General features: G+C 45.1%; 1 protein-coding gene across 1 annotated transcript in view; it reads right to left on the bottom strand.

The window, feature by feature from the left end:
• Positions 1-1,782: 1,782 nt before the first annotated feature.
• Positions 1,783-24,765, bottom strand: part of LOC8028428 (medium-chain acyl-CoA ligase ACSF2, mitochondrial) — a 146,689-nt gene continuing 123,706 nt past the window's right edge. The window contains exons 13-16 of the mRNA XM_002399246.4: positions 15,374-15,519; positions 7,778-7,919; positions 4,571-4,681; positions 1,783-1,949 (exon numbers count right to left, since the gene is read on the bottom strand). Of these exons, the coding sequence (XP_002399287.3) occupies positions 1,830-1,949; positions 4,571-4,681; positions 7,778-7,919; positions 15,374-15,519 (519 nt within the window). The 3' untranslated portion in view covers positions 1,783-1,829. The remainder of the gene's footprint in view (positions 1,950-4,570; positions 4,682-7,777; positions 7,920-15,373; positions 15,520-24,765) is intronic.

Genomic DNA, 24,765 nt, shown 5'->3' with positions numbered 1-24,765 from the left:
GACCTCGGTGCAATCCTCACATCTTTGTGGTGGCTTGATGCTGAAATGCCTGATGTCGAGTTCTGCAATGTCCCGCCTCACTAAACAGTTTTTCCACAAACCTCAGGTCAGTAATTTGGAAAGTGGCTTGCTCTGCCAAGCAAAACACAGTGCCTAAAGTGCAGGAAAAATCCCCAGACTATACTGAAGTGCTCAAGGTTAATGAGGGTGCAAACGGTCTTTACACCCTAGGGAACAGTCCCAGTTTGAGACGCGAACTGCGTGGCTCTCTGCCTTTGATTGTCTGAGTGCTCCTCGAGATCATCTTCCAGCATTAGATACTTAACTGAACCCCACCGTATTCACCAATGTGCAATAGCCGGTTTCAACCATAGTAGCCATTTAACCGTACAGTCCCTTGCATGGGGCCGCGTGAGACCAAATTTACTGCTGAGGAAATGCAAAAGGTCTTAAAATGTTATAGACAGAGGGTACACGAAGGCTAGTGGGAGCCTGTGTGAAAATTGTTCTGCACTACAACTGCAACGAAAGCTTTCTGAAAAATATCCCATTTTGGCTTGCTCTTCCCAAACTAAAGTGTTCTAAGTACTATTCTCTTCATTCGATCTTTGGGTTGTATTTCTTTTGCCGAGAGTTATATAGGCCATATGGCTGTTGATAACCTAAACACCGGGGCACCATCTGCTTTGAGCGTATCGCTTACGCTATGCCCAGTATGTGCAGTGTCGTTACAAGAGCCCGACAAATACTCTCATATGAAATGTCACACATAGGGTTTGCATCAACTAAAAGCCTCGTGAGGTTCGGAACGTTTCCATCTTTCAGAACCTTTGTAATTGAGGCCTAACCGCAAACGTGATTAAAATGGTTTATCTGAAACGCTAAACACCTTAGACGCCTAGCCGCACTAAGGTCATTGAACACGAGTGCAGCTTGCATCCAGTTAAAGAAAAAACTGCTGCAACAAGAGGAATTAAAATTGGCACCGCCATCACCAAAAATTTTTCCAAAGTACCGCGCCTTAGGCAAGATGAGCTCAGTAAAGCAGTTGTTCATCATTTTTTATAATGTGAGTTAGATCTCTGAAAGTGAGTTTGTTCGTTGCAGCATGGTTCAGCACCATACCGAGAGTGTCACCCCAGGTTAGCTCTACTCGTTCTTCAAGAATTCGAAAAGAACATTGCAAATTAACTTGCCAATTTCGGTGCTTTCATGTCTACACCAGACGCGACCTCTTCTGACGTGTCTTGACCCAGTACGGTAAAAATCTGCAAATCGTTGTCCGGTGATGTCCATTTATTATCATTTTGTACATCTTTTTTGCAACTAATGATCGTAGAATAATCTTTCCATTCATTACTGTACTTTTCGATTTTTTTTTATTTTTGTTCCATTTCGTTAATGTTTTGTAGAATCCTTTCTCACACCCCTGTAATTGCTCCACTACTTGAAGGACTTGTCCCTGCGTGCAGTGTTTAAAAGTAAATAAAACAAAATATATGCCAGAGTTGGTGATCCGAGCCTTAGTATTGTATTCCACACATCCCATGAAATGCGTGGATAGAGTCGAGGTTGCAAGGATAATTGTAAGGGAACTACTAAAAAAAAAGTAGGAAGCACTGAAAGTCCCTACAGCTTTTGGTTTTTTGGCTCGGAGACTTTCTGGTAACTTCCTGCAGTTCCCACATGTTTAACAAAAGAGTGATCGTGGTCGATGACGTATTTCGTCCCTGTAGCTTTCATTTAAACCTGATTGAAACATCCGTTGAAGTTGCATTGATGTATTGTAGAAATAATTCTTCATTGTTTTTATTTGTTTTTTGTCTTATTCACTGCTTGAAGAGCCGCACGCTTTCCTCCCGCATCTTGTGCTTCTGAACTTTTCCAGTCTGAGTCCTCGGGAAGGAATTCACGAACAGCACGTGTTCAGGTACCATGAACCATGACAGCTGTAATAAGACATTTGGTTTTGTTACGTGCACACTTCACAAAAAAGGACTTCAATTAATTTTTTTCTCTGTCTTGGTATTTCTTCTTGTGTGCCGCACGGAGGTTGTGAGAAGATTTTTACTGCCGTCAAGCGGCTACCAAGTTTAGTCATGTTTAAGCCTGTTGAGGCGGAAAACTTGAGGTAGCTTTTGCACCCCTTGACTCTGATGTTCCAAAGAATTCGCACAATGTAGGGTTAGGCGAAATTGAAATTTTTCAGTAGGACATTGATTGGAGCAATGAATGTCGAGCAAATAGCACACTAGCTCTAGAAACATTACCTCAAACATAAAATTATACCAGAAATGTCTGCTACTAGGGTCAGCGCTTAGCTGTTTATAATGAAAACAGCGCGTTTCTTTATGACAAAATTTAAAGATTGTTATGGAGGCAATTTTTATGAGTTCAGAATGCATTAGAATACAAAATGGTTCTCTCTGCACAAGCGCGAATCAAGATTCCAGTCACGTGAGTTCCATTCGCCTTCGTAGCCTAAGCGGACTGCGGTAGACAATACACTGCACTAAAGAAACAGCGAGTATACTTCATTATTGAAAAGTGCCACTTCCTACCTCGATATTTTAATGATTTTTAGTTGCAGCATGTTTTTCCAATACCGGTTTTTAAACTTGCAACTTGAATTCGCTCAGCAGCGGGGGGTCGTGCAGGCTTAACGATTTGTACAATGATGGATTTTTGGCAGAACTGGCTTCAACTTTAGTGCCGCAACTTAAACTTGCCTCGCCGCTGAAAGTATGAATGATGCAGGTCTAAAGCTGTCTCTCGGGTACCGGCCAATTAAGGTTCAATCGCTCTAGAAATGTTGCGTATTGTGAATTACGACCACGGGGAAAGCACGCACCATCCTTTAGTTGAAGGCGTAATGTTTTCTTTTGATTTACTACTCCGTATAATTTTGTAGACATTTTGTGTAAAGCTTCTGATATTTTGGGTACTTCCGCCAAAATGTAAACTAGCTCTATATGAGCGGAGCAAGTACTGATAAGCGAAATGAAAAAGTAGCGCTACAATTCTCACGGTAGGGTTTGCCACATAAACCATGGACACTTGATTATTTGTATACAAATTCAAATGACCGCGCACGAGTACGCACACAAGCCAGTTTCGTTTGTCAGCCGATGCAAGAGGAATAAGATGGGGTTCTCAGAAGTGACGATTGTTGCCCAGATATGCTTCAACAGAGCTGCCCTGAAACACTTGCGTCAGTTGTTCAGTGCCAAGAAACGACAAAACAGTCAAGAGGGGTGTCCTCGTAAGGGACATGTCGTCATATCTTAGTATCATTTTGGTGTTCAACGGGGAGATTCGTGGCGATAGGACGGGTAAAGAATGTCAAGGTAATTAATCTTAACGAACGCAGCATACTTAGTATGCTTGCTGGAGCAGCCCCTTGTACTAAAAGGCTAAAATAAAATATTATAACAAAAATAGCGGTCTGAAAATGTTATTATATTCTCTAGTAATAAATGATAACCTGACCACTTTTTTACATGCTCGTTGTATTTCGCGCCTTTCTCGTTTTATTAGAACACGGTTTACAATTAATTTGCTTTGCTGCGCCTTCCAGGTTACGGATGGTGCCATGTTGATAGTGGCTCATAAGTTATAAAGTGCAGGACCCTTCTCAATCACCGGGAGATGAAAAGAATCGCCTCAAAACCTGGTCTATGCCATATGACAGTGTGCCGAGCTTCTACCGCTCTTTATAAACCCGGTGCCTGAATCGGGCAAAAACATTCGGAAATAACTCGATGAATATCCATAAGCCATAAGTAATATTTAGCATGTTTTATAAATTGATTCATTCAAAATATTTTGGCTGTTTTTAGAACCGTATTTTGAAAAGGCGTAAAAGAATTTTACACACTCATTTCATAGAATCAGTGAATAATAATAATTATTTTATCGCGACGGTCAACCTTCCACTTATCCTCTATCTGACAAGCTTTTAGTGCCGGTAAAATCAAGCTCTCGAGACGGTGGCTTTATATAATGCTATATGAACTTGTGAACTCACGCATAGAACATTATTTCGAAAGCCTTATGGTCGCAAAGCTTTATGGTCGCACCCAGGCTTCTACCAAGGCTAAGAACAAGTTAAGAGATATTGTGTAATGTTTGCCGAGCCTAATAAACAGAGAACAAGGAAAGCATTTGCGTAGCAGTAACATATTTATAAAAATATTTTGCCTCAATTAAAAATAAACACCGTGTTTATAGCTGTATTATGGTTATCTGAAAATGTCGGCATCCCAATGCAGTACTCTTGCACCAATGTGGTTAGTAACGTTGGATGCCAATATTCTTTTAAAGTCCCCTCTAACATCTGTTCGATGACTAAACCCTTTGTTAAGTGATGTCTGAAAAACTGTTATGACCATGCCAGATTGAGATATTGTTAGTATTTATGCTGTTAATAAGTCGTAATATCTAAACGCTCATTCCAAGGTTATCAAAGGTAGCCTCTCTGAGGCCTTGGCTGTTGTAATGATTAATTTCGTTTTGTCTTAATTGCTTATGTTGAATTGTAGCCACTATACATCATCAGCTACTCACATACCTTGTCTTTACAAAAGGCTTTGATCTCTTCTTGGATTAATGATTTATTTGGTTGCAGCTTGATCCACGCGCAAATCTTCTCCCCCACCGTTTCGTCTGGTACTCCAATCACCTGCCGAAAATATGAAGAAAATGAAAACCAATTCTAATTCAACTTTAGCCACTTTATGAAACCACGAAACAAGTTTTTTTATCAGTATCTAGTAAAAAGTACGAAAGAGTGGCTATTTAAGGTGTACCGGCATTGCTTACTGCATTTAAAATATAGCAGGCAAAAACCCCAAGTACAACATTGTTTTCCAAAATGCTTGGAAAATGGCCCCTATTTTACCTATCAGTATCGAAATCCGGGTCCGAAAAAATAGAACTTATCAAAATCGCACAAGGACATGTCCTCGGGGATGAAAATTTTCATGAAGAATATTTATCATCCAGAGACTTCTCCCTGTGTTTAAATATACAAAATATAACCCGCTTGATCCACAAATGGGTCAATAGATATGAGAGAACCATAGACGTTCGTAAAGTATAACGATACTTCTTTAGTTTTGCATAAAACATAAAAGTTTCTCAGAAACAATGGCATTAAGCACGCCACCAGCGCCACGCGCCATCGATCTACAAATCGCAAGTGCTGAGAAAAAAATTAAACTGTAAAACTGACATGCAAGCACTCATGGCTCGTGCTCAGAGAGCATACCACGTTAATTTTCAGTGGAAAACAGGACCCTGGCAATGTCTCGTGTTCGGCGAGAACTACCGATTGCGATTTCTTGCTTGAAGAGATGTGACCAGCAAGTAAATTATCCTAAGCAATATTCAGATAATTCACGAAACATTGCTGTCGACTGTGTTGTCTTCGGGAGGAGAGTTTTAGAGAAACCAACCAGGTTACCATGAACTGCTAGAGCGAATATTGGTAATGGTACATGTTTTGAATGCCTACACGTGATGATCCGAGACGCCACAGGGACAGCAGGTGAAAATTGATGCGGCGATGCATGAGTATTTTTTGTCATCTGCAGGCCCAACATCAATGGCCAATCCGGTAGGAGACAGGCCAGCAGGAAGGCTAGTGGATGACAGTAGCGCATGAATTGTTCACAACACCGCTACTGTGACACCCGCGACGTTTGTTGTCCTTCCGATCCCATCCACACACACGGCACCGTAATCAGCGCGAAACCGTCGTCCAAGGCCTAACGAGCTTCTAAAAGGTGCAACGTGAATGAAAACGGGCACAGCGCTGCAGTTTCCATGGCAACCTGCGCGAATGCTGTAGCGTGAACTTATGGCATGCTGCCACGTCACAGCGTTCGCGCGAATTGCTATGGAAACTGGCACACGGCGCCCGTTTTCATTGCTCATGTGTCCGCGGTTTATCGATTGGTTTACACCATAAGGCGTCGGCATCAGAGAGACGATCGCCAACGCAGGTGTTGTGTCAGGGGTTTGCACAAGTGTTCTGTTCGCTGTGCGCTTCCAGAAGACCACCTGATTACGCGAGACACAAAGGATCTGATCTTTGCGGGACGCGGAATCGTCGACAGGATTGTGAAGAGTTAATGCTTTAAGCTGGCGAGGTCCGGCGCAGGGGGGCCCATCTTCTGCGTGTTCTGACTGACAAGTATAGCTTTGCTTCGTTTATATTTTTCTACCGGCAAACAGAACAATAGTAATTAATTTACCGGATATACTTTATTATGTAATATCGTGATCATATTAAACACTACATTGTGTCCAGTAAAGAGGTATAAAAATAATGCAGTGCCAGTTGGTGTATGTGCTTAGTTGTGCCACCTTTACTTGTGTAGAGTGTTCGAGTTTAGTATTTTTACGAGAAGCATCCGCCAAAGCATATTTTATATTTCGTAAGCAATATGCTCGTGTAGTAGGCTTTTTGTACGGTTTTTTAACCTTTTTTGTTTATGCGCAATATCGCCATGAATCATCCCCTGATCCTAGCGAAGTAGCAAAGCGCATACACGTGTAGCTTCTCAATTTCACACAGGAAAGCAGTTGGATACATGTCGGATTCTTTTCATTACCTTTCGGCACAATAATGCAGCACGTGAGAATGCAAAGTTCGAAATCGGAGTTGATAAAGCACATAGACGCGGCAAGTCGGAGGGATATACGTACATTTGTCGAAATTTCTGCGTTGGTTCTCTTTCGTGTTCTTTTGTTTTTATAGTAACCCCGACTTTATTAACATTTCCGGTACAGCCTCGTACTCAAGACGCGTTACGGTACTAAGGAGAGAAGAAAAAGGTAACGTAGGCTCAAAAGGGGGTTAAATGAGATGGCTTTAAATGAGTGTTGGTGCTGCGCTTTTCTTACAAACTTGAGCATTTAATGTTAAATTGCCTTCCGATGCTTTTGGAGTGCCCGTGGGATAAATCTATTCTTTTGGCGTGGTGGGTCTAGTCGAGCGTGGAAACTTGCTTAGAGCTTTACCCCTGTGAGGATGGAGACCCTGGCAGTCCAAAATCACGTGGGCGCTGATCTTGCTGACGTTGTCGGGCATTCTCGCTCCTCTTCGTCTTCGGTCTCGTCCTCTCTGTTGTATTTCCGGTGCCGGAAAAGAACAACTCGCGTCGACTTGATTCCTTTTTGTGCCTTCGAACCGATTGATATCGATCATATTAACCGAGAAAGTTGGTGATTGGTCGGGTTGAATACGGAAGATAACCAAGATTTCTACATGTTAAAAAAGTAAGGAGAATTTTCCAGGAAGACATAATAGGTTGAGCTGGAGAAGTTAGTTTGGAAGAAGAATGGTGCACCGCTTTATATGCCGGTCTCACGCGCTTACTGTAACTATCCGTAGAACAATGCGCATATCATCGAAATATTTTAAGAAGTATTCAATACAGAACAATATTCCGCCACTCATCCGTCACGCAGTCCGCCTTTCTGGAGTTTCTCGACATCATCGCAAAAACGTGCAATACGTGAACGGGACTCCGACAAACTTACCTGAGCCTGTACGTGTATCCATTAAATTACGCGCACGTTTACTGGTAATCTAACAATCGATTAAACATGGTTATCTCTCACGAGGTCTTATTGCAACGCTAAAATGTTACAGGTCCTAATATACTGAAAACATGCAGAGACCCACTGTTGAACAGCAACCCGTTGCTTGCAGGTAATACGTCTACGGATACGAGTATCGCATAATCTGTTGTACTTGAGATGAACTCACCTGCGCCTCCTTCACGTCGGGGTGCATGTTGAGGACATTCTCGACCTCCAGTGGCGGCACTTTCAATCCCCTGTAGTTGATCATCTCCTTCATGCGGCCCACAAATGTGATCCGACCGTCCTCGCTCATTTTCCCCTCGTCTCTGGAATAGTTTGATAAGACATGGAAAAAACTTTTCAGGCAGAAGTCCAATTTTTTTTATAATTAAAACTTTTTAAATGTCAATATATTTACTGAAGGGATTGGGATTAAGGAAAGCAATTCATTATGTAACATACATGAAGAACGTTTTAGTCTAATTTTTCTCTTGCTTAAAAGAGCACTGAATTGTCGAAAGTATTCCGGTTTGAGTGAAGGGTTAGGACTTTTACGTCACAAAGAAAACCTACCGTGGAAAATAATTTTAACCAATTATTTTTCATTGGCAGACATATTTGGCTTAGGCGCGTTTCTCTCTGTCTCTCTTTCTCTCTCTCTCTCTCTCTATATATATATATATGGGTTAAAGCATCAATATCGGCTCCCCTCAGTGGAGCAGATATTGATGTTTTTAACCCAAATTTCGTAGCTTTTAAGACTTTTGTAACTAACCTGTCAACATTTTGTTGTGCATCATTACCAAGGCGTCAAGCTGTTCATGAGCACATAAAATAAACAAATGAATGAATGAACATATATGAGTGCGTGCGTGCGTGCGTGCGTGCGTGCGTGCGTGCGCGCGCGCGCGCGTGTGTGTCTGTGTGTGTGTGTGTGTGTGTAAAAACAACAGGAAATCGTTACTTCAAGACAGTCGCCGTTCCATGGTAGACGTACGATAGGGGACGCTTTTTTATATTTTGCTTGAAGGCACACGCTTCCTTCGGTAGAGCTTTTCGTTTTCAGATCGGATATCATCTGCTCTTTTTATTAAGTCCGTTATTTATTTTGCGGCATAAGGTAACAGCTTGAAAGGAGGTGCCCTCTCCTGGATGGAGTGCTGAAGGAAGCCATGGGACGGGCCATGTGTCCAACGTTGAAAGTCTGTCGACCGGCTAGCATGAAGTCTCAGCTATATTTGAGACAGTAGTCGTGTCCTATCCACGCACTCGAGCACTGATTTTTCATGAGTTCTGTCTTCTTTCAAGATACCAGTAATTGCAAGTTGCCGGCATTGTCAGGTTCTGAGGCTATGCGCTCGGAAGACAATTCGAATCCATGGCTCTATTGAGGAACGAAAAAAAGTCACCCACTGAAAACTTCTGTACTACTAAATGCCGGCATACGTACACAGGTTCATAGTAGCCACCGGTATTGTGGTTGTGGCGACCCCCATATTTTTACCGGTTTCCGCTATAAGGGTACCGAAAACTGGCAAACCGGAACCCGGATCCAAGGGTTGCGGAAACCAGACATCGGGCCACCAGGTATCGGATACCGGCCTCCGAGACGGGTTAACTGTTCGCCGGTAGAGTGATACATGCAGCATATGTTGTTACCACCAGCAAATGAGATAGCCAAGAGTCGAAATTCCTTAAACCGCTACCGGCGTTTTTATACACGTGAGCACTACCGCGTACACGGTGGCCTATAACAGTGCGACGGTTGGCGGTACCGGCAGTTCGGTTGTCATACAAGCATGCCGCCACAACATTAAGAAATTTTATTTTGCATTTTTTCTGCAGATAACTCAAATGAAATGTCCTTGATGGCATGCGCTATTGAGAATTTCGAAATAAATAGGGTAAGAAAAAACTAAGCTATCTACGTTATAAACAAGGAAACAACAGTTGTAATCGGCAAACATGTTCCAAGACCTTCCGAAAACAAAGCACTGCCGGGTAAACTTCCGGCTTCCCAGCTTTCCCATTCAAGGTAAATAAATATTTAAGTTTCACTTTGACGCTCATATATTAGTATTTCTGTACACATAAACACATTCCTCTTGAAACTAGTACGTTTAGTGTATATTATACTACAAAGGAATGATTGATCACTAATTAATTCGAAATCTGTATATGCTAATTTGCTGTTTTTATTTTTTAATTGCCCGGACGGGTGGAACGAGTTATCTACCACTAGGGCCTACGACAACAAGCCGATTAGAAACTTCGTAAGGTAAGCTTTTGGTGTTATTTTTCCATTTATTAAATTCAAAAGCATAGGCATTCCTATAGGGCAAAAAAAAAAACGCAGAAACGTTTGTCGTTGTATTTGAGGAATACTATAATATTATCACAAATAGCAGCTCAAGAGGCAAAAAAAAAAGAAGAAACCGAAGAAATTTCGAAGTTTATTATGGCGAACCTGTGCCCAATTCAAATACTATTGAGTGGAAGATAACAGGCGAAGATGGCAGCGTAACGGCAGGGCCGAGCTCAGGCGAAAGTCTGTCTTATACGGCGGGGCGTCGCATCTTTATACCTACCCTGGGAGCCAGAATATTCTTCCTCTATCCATCTCGAACTACACATTCTGAACACGAACAAGCAAGACAGTTCTCCAGCCTTCTCGAAACTTCTGCTTCCTTAAAGAAAGCAAACGGGCGTGTGGTGCTGGGAATCGAACCCGAGACACCTGAGTGTGAAACCAGTGCGATGCCCACTCGGCAACGTGAGCGCGCGTAAATACCTCGGCTGTAGTGTTTGGACGCTAATACCGGAACGAAAGTGTTTACGAGGAACTCTGGAGAAGGGCCAAGATGGTTGGAGGCGATGGTGACGTTACAGTCGGGACAATGTCTTGTGTGTTGAAGTTGACTACACCACACAGAAGCATAAAATGGAAGCGGCGTCAAAACCACATTCCTCTGAGGGTGGTACACCCTGAGCAACCATCGTCCGATCACAGTCACAGGAACAGGAGCTAGGCCCCTGGGTAAGCGTTGGAATTGGTGAACGAGGACACCGTGCCAACTCCGTGGCATGGGCAAGCAGCTTTCGGGGAGGTGGGAGACTCAGGACAACCGCCCAATGGTGACGAGTTGTTAAGCCCCCGGTTCAAAGACAAAGTTAACAACGCAAGGCCTCCTCCTTGTGCCGCGAGCAGAGAAAGCTTACCGCAGCATCGGTATTATCGGTAAAGGAGACGCCCTCCCCTTCCCCTCCGGGGTGAGAAAGAAACCGCTGTGCAGTGTCCGCGCCACCGAAACATTCCCGATTATTGTGGTGTTCAAAGTATTCCAATTAGCCATGTATGAGGACAATGTAGTATTTGCGCGGTGATAGCATAATCACTTTCACTCCTGTATGAAGCGGCACCCCCCTCCTCTCCCCCAACTCCCGCAAGCACACACAGACGCCAATACCAATATAACATAAGCGAGTGGGTGCCAGCCTTCGTCCAACTAGTCGAGCAGGCTGGCGGCCTACCGAAAAAAACCAAAGTTGTTTCCTACTACTCAGGTGTGATCGGGTCCCTTGTGAAGACAGCATCGGCCGATCGGCTACCTCGACAGGTGCAGGTTGCCAAGCAAAAAATACAAACAGGTGCATCAAAATGTATGCACATATTTAGACCCTTTTACCGTGTCCGCAACTACTATAAAAATTCTAAAGATCGAAGTGTGAAAGCGTAACAACTGCTTAAAACTTCAAAACCAATTCAGCGAAAAATCTCAAGCTTAGACGATTTGCAAAAAGGAGTCCTTGTTGCAGGTGACGCAGCATGTTGAAGACTACTCGGGGCACTGGTCAATTGTCTTGATATCTTGCAGTATGCGAGATTATAATAAGAAAGGTGTGGCTCTTTTTGCAGAGTTTGCCTTGTGACTTAAGAGACATTTAAATATAAACTTAGTTTAAAAGATTGAGTTGTGTATGTTTCTACAGCCTAGAACTTGGTCTGCCTCAACGGGCGACGAGTCTCCTAGCTGTAGATGAGCAATTTAGCCAGTGCAGTACAACCGCTAGCCTGGGGTCTTTAACGTGCATCATGCAGTAGTGATACACGACCGCACACCGGTACGATGCTCACCTGACTGACATATTTATTTAAAAACAATATGGCAACGTTTAATACTCTCTCGTTTATATTTGTATTTTGCATTTTTTTTGTTATTTTTTCGGTGGTAGAATACCACTTTAAACGGTGTTACATTGATAGCTTTCATGCCATCCTTTAAACATGAGAACTGCGTGCAAACAGTAAACCCTCAATGAATGCAGAAACGGTATGCATATGAGCAAGCCAGTTTTGATACAAGTCTATGTCCAGAAAATGATATGAATTTAACTTGTAAACACCTATTAATTTTTGTGCAGGCTTTAATATTAGGGTTATATAATGGGTCATACCCGGTTTGAACAGACGCGGTTAAATTTCGAAGGATATATTGCCGTCCTTTCCACACGACCATGGCTCTTCTTACAAAAAGGTTTTACCTAAATAAAGAGCGGATATGCGATATACTAATGCACACACGTTACGCAGTAAGACAGAGAACATAGCAGGAATTTGACTGGAAGAATGTCTCTGAAAAAGGAGGTCCATTATAAGTTATAACTAAAGTACAACACTTTGAGAAAAAAAATGAAAGTGAAAAAAATATATATGTATATATATATATATATATTATTGAGCAAGAAGGTATCAATGAGATGTTATTTGAAACTAAAAAAAAAAATACTTACTCATGAAATTTTTTTTTGTATTTCATCCATGAGAAATGAAGTGAAAAAGCAATCCGAAAACTAGCGGAGGATAGTAGTCATATAGAGCAAAATTGTTCTTAAACACTGACAAGACCGAAATTAATCAAAATATAGTTAATACCAGCGCCTCCTATGTAGTTACACAATGCCTGTAGGCTGCGAGCATGTGGCAAGAGGAAGGGAGAGGGGAAATAGGATGTGTGGCTGCCGTGCGGTGGAGCCACCTAGGCCTTTAGCACAACTGTCGTGAAGCCAACCATCTTTTCCGTAGGAGAGTCAATGATGCTGCCATATTGCCACTAAATGCAAGTTACATAAACTTCCTTGACCAATAGTGTAAAACTTGGTACCAACTCCTGGTTTTCAGCGAGAGGAATATCATTTATTATTTTTTACATAATTCAGCCAATCACAAGTCGGCGCCAGCCAAATCTGTGCGCCTGATTTACGGTAAAGGGCGGTCAACAGCAGGCCGCAAAACGTGGCCCGGCATAATGCAGAGTACGGAAACCCTTTTTGTATTGAACATCAGAGGCTGAAGAGATTGAATGTTTACGAAATCTTCTGAAACATGCTGAGATCCCGCGTACCGTAGACGGGAGACATTAGTCTCCGCGTGCGGGGAGAGCTAGGAGCCGTCTTTTGCGTTATTTTTGAGTGGCCTTGAGGAGGAAAATACAGCAAAAGCAACTGCTTCTTAAGGCGCTCTTTGTCCTGTCGTAGAGTTCTGGAGAGCCGACATGCGCAACTCCCCCCCCCCCCCTCCCCCCACTCCCCTTCCGACAAACTCGAGCGCAAGTTTTGCGAGGAGGGAGAGGATTGTTGACCGTTTTTCCCTGATAGGCTACTGCGAAAATCCGACGTTCTCGGGCCTCGACCGACTGACATGAATATATTGAATTTTTAACCAGAAGTGCGGGACCATTAAAACGGTACCGTTGATGTAACAGACTACGTCACCCCGTTTACCCAGTTTCTTTTTTGTTCTTCCCAGGAGGCGCTTTGGGGGCTGGTTTGAACCGGCCTTAACCGCCAAAGCCCCAAAGTGCCGCCGAAGCAGACGGCCAACCGGCCAAGCGTTCTGCGCGTTCGCGCCGCAAAAGCGCGGCCTGTCCGTGCTTGCTTCGGTGTTTCGGTAATTTGTGTTATCGAAACTCATTTGAATCAGGTGGGCCACGCCCAGAAAACTTCCGCATTTAAAAAAAAAAACAAGACATTTATATGATATGTTTTCAATAATAAGGTAAGTGTGCTGCAAAAAAAAATATTTAGAACGACCGCTTCCCGTCGCTACCTATAGTCGTTTGTACATGTTATGAGGTGAAGCATTGGGCCTGGACCTCTCTTGGAACGAAACCAACAGATATAGTGTAGCTTATGTAGGAGGCGCTGGTAACACGAAGTAGTAAAAAGACACCACAGATGCACGGATACTTCATGTTTGTATGTTTTGTTTCTCAAACGGAAATAATGTGATGTCTCAATGACAAAGTTTCCTCGAATGTACGCATAGCAGTGCAAAAGAGGCATATAGTGAAGGTTTTGCGTTTTCCTTAGCCAACATATCACTGCAGAGTCAGCGTCTAATATCTGTTGATTTATGACATAATAATGCGCAACATATAGAGCCACTGACAAGATGATTACGTCAAGGCGTGGCTTCATGCATACCGACTCCTGCGAAAGCTCCCTACCTCCCATTACTCATCGTCGTCTTCTACACCTCGCGCGCAGCTACATCACGGCGCAAGGCAACGGCTCACGCAGCTTCACTTCACTAATGCAGCTTTACCGACTCACGTAAAATCTTAACGAAGAAATAAAACCTTGAGACGAGGAAGCAAAAAGGGAAATAGACACCATCCTCTCAGAATCAGCAAAGCATACAGCTGTCATTTACTTCCAGAACAGTCTTCTTCGCATTAAAGCGCTCTTTTTTCTGTTTAATTCCAAATAGGTTGTCACTCGATTAATTTCTCAATGCTTTTCTCCTGTGAGCAATCGACATTTTAAAACTGTTTTTAGACCTTTGTTCGATACTCATGGCTTCTCGGTGGTTTGTGTGTGGCGCCGGTACGACACTGTTATTTGGAATACCAAAAGAAAAAAAACAAGAAAAAAAACAAAAAAACGTCGACAAGAATGAAGACTTAGTTTGTGTGGACGAGGTTCCCTTAGTGTAGTGAGTGTCTCTGCTTTCGAATGTGTATAATTTGGATAGAGGTTGAAAAATAATAAGACCGTTGTGGAAGCAAATATCAGTTGTATGCTGCGCTGGTTTTGAAGCGGTGGTGTGTATGACCCTTGTTGTTTCCTTATCTCAAGTTTTTATTTCTTAATTATGATTGTTCACCAGGTCGCCTGCTACTTGACTTTCAAATCAGGATCACGTAAAGTCTGAGTGGCAATTTAGCTACTCCATTTTGGTAGATTACAAATACAACTATACGTAACCTACTTTTTCTGAACAAACGAGTGGAGTATGCCTTTTTGTACTTTAAACAAAGAATGACCGAAGTCATTCTGGTAGACTTCAAAGAGAAATATTCGAAACCTACTTTTCGAGAAGGAACAAGCGGCGTATCGTTTCGTAGAGTTCACATTAAATATTCATTGAGTGGTCAGTTTTCCAGATAAAGCTGTCACGTAATGCTAGTTTCTTTTCGAAAAAGCTTATTACGGTTTCTTCTCTTTTTTATTCGGTAAAATCTTTACCTATAGATAAGAATTGTTGCTAATGCTAAACGTTTAAGAGTTCCCACCAGTCACTGCAGAGATTAGTTGTTTTTTTTTTCAAAGAGGAAGATATGTTCTCTGCTCAGTGCATCTCCATGTCTTTCTCGATATGCGTCTTCTTTTTACCATGCCTGGTAGCCAAAGCATACGAAATATACATATTTTTCTTTATCGCATTTGGAAGGCTTCATCATAGCTTTGGGCACAGCACCGACGTAGCTGTTTTCCTTACCCAGTGTGGTACCAGCCGTCTCGTTTGGCTTCCTTCGTCTTGGCATCATCGTTGAGGTAGCCCTTGAAGACGTGGGGGCCTCGCGTGCACAGCTCTCCCCTCGTGTTCACTGGAACAATCTTGCCTTCGGCGTCCACAACCTTCACCTGCAGCGATTGAAGACGTCATATATATTATGGCTTTCTTACCGCGAACGTTACTATGCTCAAGGACACCTTTCTGTGGCGATCAAGCCAAAGCAACAAAACCGAAGCATGCCGTTTTACCGCACAGCTAAGTGTAGTTCGACCGAAATAATCTACTGGGTGAAATTTGACCAACTAAAAATAATAAAGTTATTCTCTCTTGCTTACACTCTCAGAAAAAAAGGGTGTACGTGGGTGTATCGCGCACCCTTACACCCCCCTTCGACTGGAGACACCCGGCGAGCGTAATCGCACTCCCGTCACACGAATCCTCCTCTCCCGAAGGAATCGGCGGGCGAGGCGAGGGTGTTGCCAGGTGCACCATTACACCCCTCCCCTCTCCTTTCCTTTTTCAAAAAGGGGAGAGGGAGTGCTATCAGGAGAGCGCAAGAAAACAAACAAAATGCGCGCGGTAATAGAGTAGAGCGCGCGTCCTGATTAGCAGTCACTGGTTACACGTCATCCGACTGACAACCTATCACGATAGCGATCGCGTTTCGCGCGTGATCTGGCCTTCGTGTTGCTAGGAGACTTGACCTCCTCACCTCCTGCATTCCATCTCGGCGTGCTTCGGCGGCCATACTTTTGCTTCGGCTGGCGGGTGACATCGCCTTTGTTCATTCGCGCTATTTTGAATTGCGTGTTTTTTTAGAAGGTGGTTGGACAAAGCGGATCGTGTTCACGAAGCGATGCTTGGCACGTAGCTACACTGCAGTCACAAACCAAGATGTGCCCGCCCGTTAAAGGTAAGTCTGCCGTTTACATGCACTCGTTGGATGCTGCGTATTGCGAGGCATGGGGCCTGCTAGTTGGGGACGTGCTTTCCTTTTTCTCCTGTTTATGTCAGAGTTTCTTCGCTTTTGTATTTGTGGCATGTGTGCGCGGTGGCGGTGCCCGGTTCTCTGAGTGTACAAACGAGCACGACATCGCAGCTTCGAGACATTATTCTTGCGTGTAGAGCTGGCGTCATTCAGAGCAACGGGTCTCTATCGTTTCGCCAAAAAACACTTTTTGTGGACAGATGTTTCATGGACCCTCGTTCGTCGACACTACCGTTCCATCGACAGTCGTTACGCGGATTTAGCGTTGTAGGGACATTTCGTCGCAGGTGTATCCTACACGTACTATCCGCTTCGTGGCAACAGTGTGAGGCAGCTCCTTACAGAAAAAAGGTAGTTTGTGCTGTCGATGAAGCATTCTGGCGATGAATCAACGCGTATCTATAAAACGATCTGTCGGTGAAACGTTCGATTGCAGAGCAACATGCTCGCGCTTGTTGTTACCGGCTTCGCTCGCACGTATGGTTATGCAATGCGATTTTCAGTGGGGATGATGGAACTAAGGTGGCGCTTCAAGACAGGGCAGTTAGAGTTCTTTTATAGGTTCCCTACGGGAGTCAGAGTTGCGCGTTCACCTTCTTAGCGCCGTCTTTCCTGCACGGCATTTTGATCCAGCTCCTCACGCGACTTTTGGACCTCTTGGCGAATATGTGCTGCCACCTCGACACGAGGCTAAAGCGCGATCCAAACCAACGCTTCTTTTTGCGCCTGTAGGTCGTGCGGCTGCGGATGTGACGCATTCCGCGTCGTTTTTGCTGTTTCCGGGCGCGCTTTCTGAGTCAGAAGCGTGCGCTTTGGTTTGGACGGGCCAGCTACGGGCGGGGGCGCACGCGCGCACGCAGGCACGAGCGCACAAGCAAAGTGCAACAGCGACAGGCTGGCCGGCGAGAGAAAGAGAGAGGGAGAGAGATCGCGTTGTCATGTTGGAAGAGAATAAAAGGGGGAGGGGGGGAGGAGAGGGCAGCCAGACGGCGAGAAACGCGGAGCCGGAACTAGCTTGCCCTCCACCGATTGGCCGGGACACAGGCGCGGCCTGCTACGTCACCGCGCTTTTTTGTGCGGCTTGAGAAAGAAGTTGAAATCAACCAACTTCTTCGTGCGCGCCCGGAAGGAGCGAAGAAGCGGCGCGACGTCACGAAAATGCGTCACATCCGCAGCCGCACGACCTACAGGCGCAAAAAGAAGCGTTGGTTTGGATCGCGCTTAAGTGTCGAGAAAACAACGCGCGCGCAAGGCTTCTCCCACCCGTTCTACACCCAAAACGTCAGCTACATCCTGTTCAACCATTGAGGCGCTGTGACCTAGATACTGAGTCCCCAACCTCGCCTTTGTCCCCATCGTGCGTAATCTTCCGCCCCCGAGGTCAACACAACAAAACCATATTCCCTCCCTGCTCGCAGTGCTCGGCGACTTCGAAGAGGGAGAGGGTACTGGAACCATTGACTCTCGAACCGACGAGGCGCGCGGCGCGCTCAAAAGCAGGGGTGCGTACGGCGGGGCGCGTGCAACGTTACTTGCACGGTACGTGGTCGGATCTCGTCAAATAGCGGCGCGGCGGCACGTAGAAAATAGACGCGCAACTCTGGCTCCCGCAGGGAGCCTATACAGGAACTGGTACTCTAGTGCAGCATTGAGATTATAGGCTCCAGCCAGAGTTGCGCGTCTGGTTTCCACGTGCCGCCGCGCCGCTATTTGCCGATATCCGATCACGTGAGGAGCAGACTCCAAATGCCGTGCAAAAAAGCCACCGGTACGGCGGCTTCGCCGACGGTGCAAGCGCCTCGGTGTGCATACCCCCGCTTTCGCCTCCTCCTGTCCTGTGTTGCCCCCCCCCCCCCCCCCCCCCCCTGCCACCCTCCTAAAACAGCCGCCACAGGGCAGGTTAAAGACTGGCCGGCGGCGCCCAAGGGATACTAAGAGCACTCCCCCCCCCCTTCCTGACTGGAAAACAAGTTGGAACGCCACTGACCGTACATATTCCCCACGAACTACACCCTCCACAATACAGATACAACTACACATTGTATCTGTATTCCTGAATACTTTTTCACCAGTTTCGCGGAAGTGTCTCGGGGATATAGCATTGCATAAAAGACAATGTATCTCAGTATCTGTATTTTTGGCCTTAAAGCAGATGTATCTCAGTATTCCCGAATACTTTTTGGAGTGTGTCTGCCCAGCCCTGGTTTATGGCACATTAATTTATTCTATCATTCTTATTATTTTCCAGGTACTTCGGGCAAATCAACCCATCTGAAGTGCGATACAAAAGTGCAACCAGTGGCATTGCACCGAAGTTGCGAACTCTTCAAGTGCTTTGACATCTGTGAGTGTACCGTCCTTCAATTATACTCCGTGTCACTAGTTGTGTGTAATCCAGGTGAATGCAACGGCCATGCGAAGAGAGAAAAGGCGAGCACTAGGAAGGCATATGGGAGGGGAGGGCAGGGCTGGGGGCGAGGGGGAAAGCACTACGAATGTTAGATAGAAGAGGAGGTTACTCTCCTCACCCGCCTTTCTAGCGCTTGCCCTTTCCCCTCTTGGGGCATTGCCTTAGCCTGTGCGGCGCGCAAGTAGTGACTCGGAATATATTCACCATTGTACAGATTATGATGCACTGGCAGGTAATAGATAACTGGGTAAAATTAATCTGCTCAGTGCTTGAAGACGCAGCTCGCGACTTGCTTGAACACGGCCCACAGGAAACCAGCTGCAACCTCCCGTTCTCATAACGAGCATTACAAATCGCATGCATTATAATATGTCGCTAATATACCGATCTCACCAGCTAGTTTGAGTACGCCACCGCTGCCGATATGCATCGTGGGAGCTGTAGTCTTTCTACACGCGCGACAACCATGCTGGAGGTTTGCGCGAGCAGACCACGAGGCAGCATGACCTGTCGCATGAACTGGAGTCTGCCTCTTACGAACTGCAGTTATGGCGGCGTCACGCATGCGTGGAAAACTTAGTGGGATCGGTCTATTCATTTACGCTGAAAACGTAGCTATGCTCTTATAACATATCCACATAGTTAATGTAGTTTCGTTTTTATTTTTCAGGTGTTTAGTCTCTATTTTTCCTTCCCGTCTTTTTTTTAGTATTTAGCACCTGCACGACAATTCCGCTGGTAGGCTGCAACCACGAGCTCTTTGCCCAAGGATGCACTTCAACTGCATGAACTATCGCTTGTCCGAAGCAACCACCAAAGATAAATTCATGAGCTCTGGATTCTCGCCCTCAGAAAATATCTCCAGTAAAATACAAGTATTCGCTCAGACTGGTGCTACCAGAAATTCTCAGGAAAGCAAAAGGCATTCTTTCGAGACATGTTGAGCTTGAATATATCCTGAGTGAAATAAGCAACGGCAACAACAGTGTACTTGTTCTCTTGTCCTCTTACAAAATGCCAGTATGTTGGTGGCAGTACCACTTTAATTCTTGTGATTGCATCAGGAAAGGGATAAGGGGAGCACTACAAATGAATCACGGCTAAAAATGTCACTGTCAAGATTGCAAGTTACAAAATGTGGAGAGCGCAAGGTCCCTTTAACAAATTTCTTGACCCCCATGCCTTACAGAAGCCCTCGATCTTTTGGGGGTGGGCTATCTGGCCTCTACACTCAAATGTGTTTGAGAGCACAGTTTTAGGTGGTCCAAAATTTTGTTAAAGGAAGCTTGCATTAGGACACCTCTGATGTTGACATTCGTTTATCTGGTTAGGCGCCACAGTACAAGGTTGCTTATGGCATTTTTCGGCTAATTGTGCATTTTATTAGTAAAAAATAAACACAGTTGCAATAAGAAACAGGCTGGCATTGTTGAAAACCGCCAAAATCAGTTGTTTAAGTGTATTGAAAACACATGCTTTTTATCTGTGTTTTCGGTTTGCCAGCCTTGCGCCTGTATCTAAACTGGTAAGCTTTCCACCCCACTATTCTTCAATGGTGTGCAAAATATTTATGAAGTTGGCTGAGTTCCTGGTTTTTGGTAATGCTCATTATGTAAGGTGTGGGGCCTTGACAGTGTCCTATATGTATCTAATCATGGTATACAACTGGGTTTTGCTTTTCAGGAATGCTCCATGGCTCTTTTTGGTGGTCAACACCCAAGGCACAAGACTAAAAGATAAGACATGCAAAAAGAAGAAGAAAGGAAACAAGCGACGTTTCTGGCGCATGCATTCAATGTGTATTGTTGTAGTATATGTTTCACCCAGTGTTTATGAGCAATAAATATGTAGGAACAGATACCAATTTTCGTAGCTTATCTTATAAAATATTGCATGATCCTAACAATATTATATTCGCAGGAGTGACACAAAAGCTCTCAATTGTATTTCAGGTTGACAGTTAGGACGTCAAAATGATGACAGGCCACATAATGAAATGACGATAGAATGTGGGATTGCCAGCTTAATTGTTTTCGGGTTGACAAATGGGACATGAAAATGACACAAAACACCGTCGTTTGACGGTTAAAAGCTTGCAAAAGAGCTGCAAAGACATTTCCTGTCAATTTGATGGAAAATGTTCTAGTGTTAGTTTTGTTGACTTCGCACGTGTACACCTAAGAGTGGGGTTTATCGGTTCCCAGTAAGTGAGAACGGTGTGGAAAACGGTATATAAGTACACCTAAGAATGGGGTGTAACTGCATTCCCAGTAAGTGAGAAACGGAATATCTGTGCACCTAAGAATGGGGTGTATCAGTATTCCCAGTAACTGAGAAATGGAATATATGTACACCTAAGAATGGGGTGTATGAGTATTCCCAGTAAGTGATAAACGGAATATATGTGCACCTAAAAGAGGGGTGTATCAGTATTCCCAGTAAATGAGAAACGGAATATACGTACACCTAAGAATGGGGTGTATCCGTATTCCCAGTAAGTGAGAAACGGAATACACGTACACCTAAGATTGGGGTGTATCAGTATTCCCAGCAAGTGAGAAGCGGAATATATGTACACCTAAAAATGGGGTGCATCAGTATTCCCAGTAAGTGAGAAACGGAATATATGTACACCCCGGGGTGGGGTGTGTCTTATGCACCCGCTGAGGTGCACATGTGCACCTCCAAATGAGGTGCATGTATGCACCCCTTTTTGGGGTGTCGCATATATACCCATGGGGGTGTCGTATATGGGACAAGTCACATACACCCCACTGGGTGTAAGTACTACACCCTTTTTTTTTAGAGTGTAGAGTTTACACATCCAGTATATTTCGAGACGGAATATTCAAAATTTGAAACATTTTTGTTCGCTGCTTTAAGTTTTCCGTTTGAAATCGCCGCAGCTTTTCTAGTTTCCCGCCAAAGAAACATGGACTGTTTCTCGTGTGTAGTGCATTTTCGGTACCTTCCGTGAGCTCGTACCTTTTTTTCCCCCGTAGGATTCTAGCAAAGTTCGGCACCCAAAAGTTTTCAAAACGAACCAAGCAGGTGGTGTGTAACATGTACGCACAAATGAGATAGTAAACGAAAACTCTACATTGTTTCCATAACCCGGCTGGTTTCGCAAACTCAGTGGCGTAAGCGAGCAGGAGACGGGATTATGCACAGGATCTCTGGATTCAGAAACACGAGATTTCGCTATACAAGTTCTGTGCTGAAGTGCACCACCGACTCCACTAGGGCCAGCGGTAAGTGAAAGCGACCCAATTGAGATTTGACTTTGTGCCGTAGTGTGAGCGTACTCCTATTTTGGAATAACGCGTCAGCGCTAGCATTTTTCGACAACAAAAGAATTTAGGTTTCAACAACCTAAAAACTGCAGTGCATGATGAAATTCATGTCATATCATGATTCAAAGCCGCCTATGTGCGTCGGTTGCAGGAGAAGTAGCGTTCGACGAGATCGAGCACTGTTACCTCGCCAGTTGGTCCGAGTTCCTCAGTCAAAGCGTTGTTTAGTCTGTTCAAACGAGGAAAGCGTAGCGGAAAACGCGCGTAAATGCCTGCATGCACGCTGATCGCGCTTCGGCACCCCAACCGTGATTCTCGCACGAATATGTATCAAATGCCTGTCTGTAGCGTCAAATAACAGACAGAAACCGAAAGCAAGAATGTTCGGAACTACTTGGGGTATTAATAAAGAGCTGTTAGCCCCCCTCCGACACACACTCCACCTAAGGTTTTTTTCTCCGTTGCCACGGTGAAACGCCATGGTAGACGCTGTGCTCGTGAACATTTGTATTTCATAGAATACGCTGCAGTTATCATTGCAGACGTCCGAAAATGGTGGGGCATCGAACGATAGGGCGTGGGCTATGAACAGAAAAGTGAGTAACGATCCAGGAAGCTGCGTCTTTAAGTTGCTACTTTAAAGGACTACTCTATTTAAGTTACAGTGCTTTAAGCTAATTTGGAAACGATTCATAACGATTTTGTTTCGGTAAGGAGAAGTTCACTTTGTGGGCAGCCTGTTGATCCAAAACGCTATATAGACCAGGTTTTTCGCATGCTTAATCGTCTGTAATCATTTTCACTGCGCGGTGGGCGAGCGCAATTGGCCGAGCGAGTGCCTCACCGTTGCTTCAAAATTACCGCGCGGGTTAGCGCCAGGCGATTTTCGGGTCGCGGCGCGCAGCGAGAACAGTCATTAAATTACTACGTTTCGTTGAACCAATGCGTTGTATGATTCTCCGAGGTAGGTAGGATCAAGATATATCCTACACTGTTGCCCATGGGTGTTAGGCTCTCGTCTGGGAGGATGTCTGCGAGCTGCCATTGTTTCTACCTTTTACTTGGTCATTTTCATGCTTTTAGGGACAGGCAGCGGTGACGAATCCTGCGGCTCTGATCAACAATACACGTGCCTCGAAGCTACGGGCGCAGACGAAGCATTGTTACCCAGCCTAGGTTTTCGACCTCCCCTCCACATTACAGCACGTCGTCTGCGGAAGGCACCGAGAAAGGTGCGCGAGACTAAGTCAATTGTGAGTGGGCAAATTCGCCGAGAAGCTTATCGCTAGAAACAAGGAACCCGACACGTAGCCGGCGTTCGTAGTCCTGGTATACTACGATTAGCAGAACGAAAAGTGCTCATAGACATGCATTTTCAGTTGCAACGGGAGAAGATGACGAGCACAATCCCCGCTCCTGATTAAACCCCCCCCCCCCCCCCCCCTGGACCTACCTCGTGACGAAGGTTCACCTCGGAACTCCGAGACTTCTAAGCTCAGACTGGAATTGAGAATGAAACTTTACGCGCTTGTCTTTTGACGGTCGCAATGAATGGTATTGCAGCGCTCTCAAAATAGATAAAATAATTTTTGAGCACGGCGTATTTTGATGCGCGATTTAAAGTGGGCTTCCTGCAACCGGAATACGAAATCCGGATGAAGGACGAGCTCCGTACCCGCAGAAAACACCCGCGGGAGTCCCTGATACAGTTCATAATGAAAATCCAAGTGTGTTTGACCTCGCTAATTTGGAGGCCCCAGATACGGAAAAATTCGCACGGTCCGTCCGTCAGACCCACCTGCTCTTCCCCCCACATCTGAAGTGCGTAGATTTAGGGAACTAAATAAGATGGCACTGGCAGCTCCAACGACTCAGGCAGACGTCCTCAATGCACTTCAGTACCCACCTCCCCCACCAAGAAGCACAGCCCTTGAACCATCCTTCACTTGGTATCAACACTTAGGGAAGTCCTAAAGCCGCAGAGAATCTTACATATCGGCGGACTATGCCGATCCCCGAGTCCTTGATCCTCACGCATACGAATTATGAAAACGCTTGGGGCACGAGCTCACAGGACAAAAATGGCCTAGCGAGAAGCCATATGGCTACCCGCAGCCAGTACGCGAGCCAAATGTAAAAACTAAGGACATATCACATTTTCCTTTATATGGGACCAGAAAAGACGATGGAAACCAGACCTGGCTCCGCCGCTTCAGGTGCTGCCTACCAGGACATGTCTGTCGGGGAAAGGGCGAAAGCCCACGGTGGCAGACTTTTTCTATTCGCCGGCAGCGCGAAAAGTGCCCTCTTCAAGGTCCAGCTCTAGCAGCCGCGTCCAGTCGACCGGAGAATGGCACGGTTCTCTGCACCAGATTTCCACGTTTACAAGCACCCTGGCGCTTCTCCTCTTGCGGTAGATCTATGGAGGCCCGCTGAGTACAGATTCGATCATGAGCTACTGTGGTGAAACGGGCCAACAAAGACACAGCAGCGTGCGGTCTCGAGCTGCACGCGCGCCTCATGCTGGCGGCGAGATAAAACAACCCGACCCGGGCGCCGACCTGTTGCGAGATTAGCGGCAATCAGCATCCGGCCTTCCTGTCTTTGATACAGGCTTGTACCATTCTTAAGTACTCGACTCAAGGTACTGTATTTAAAATAGTTTTGGTAGTATTCTGGCATT

Source organism: Ixodes scapularis, unplaced genomic scaffold (genome assembly GCF_016920785.2).
Source record: "Ixodes scapularis isolate PalLabHiFi unplaced genomic scaffold, ASM1692078v2 PGA_scaffold4__175_contigs__length_147842914, whole genome shotgun sequence".
In the NCBI taxonomy this organism is placed as follows: domain Eukaryota; kingdom Metazoa; phylum Arthropoda; class Arachnida; order Ixodida; family Ixodidae; genus Ixodes; species Ixodes scapularis.
This window is presented reverse-complemented; position numbering and strand designations above follow the sequence as displayed.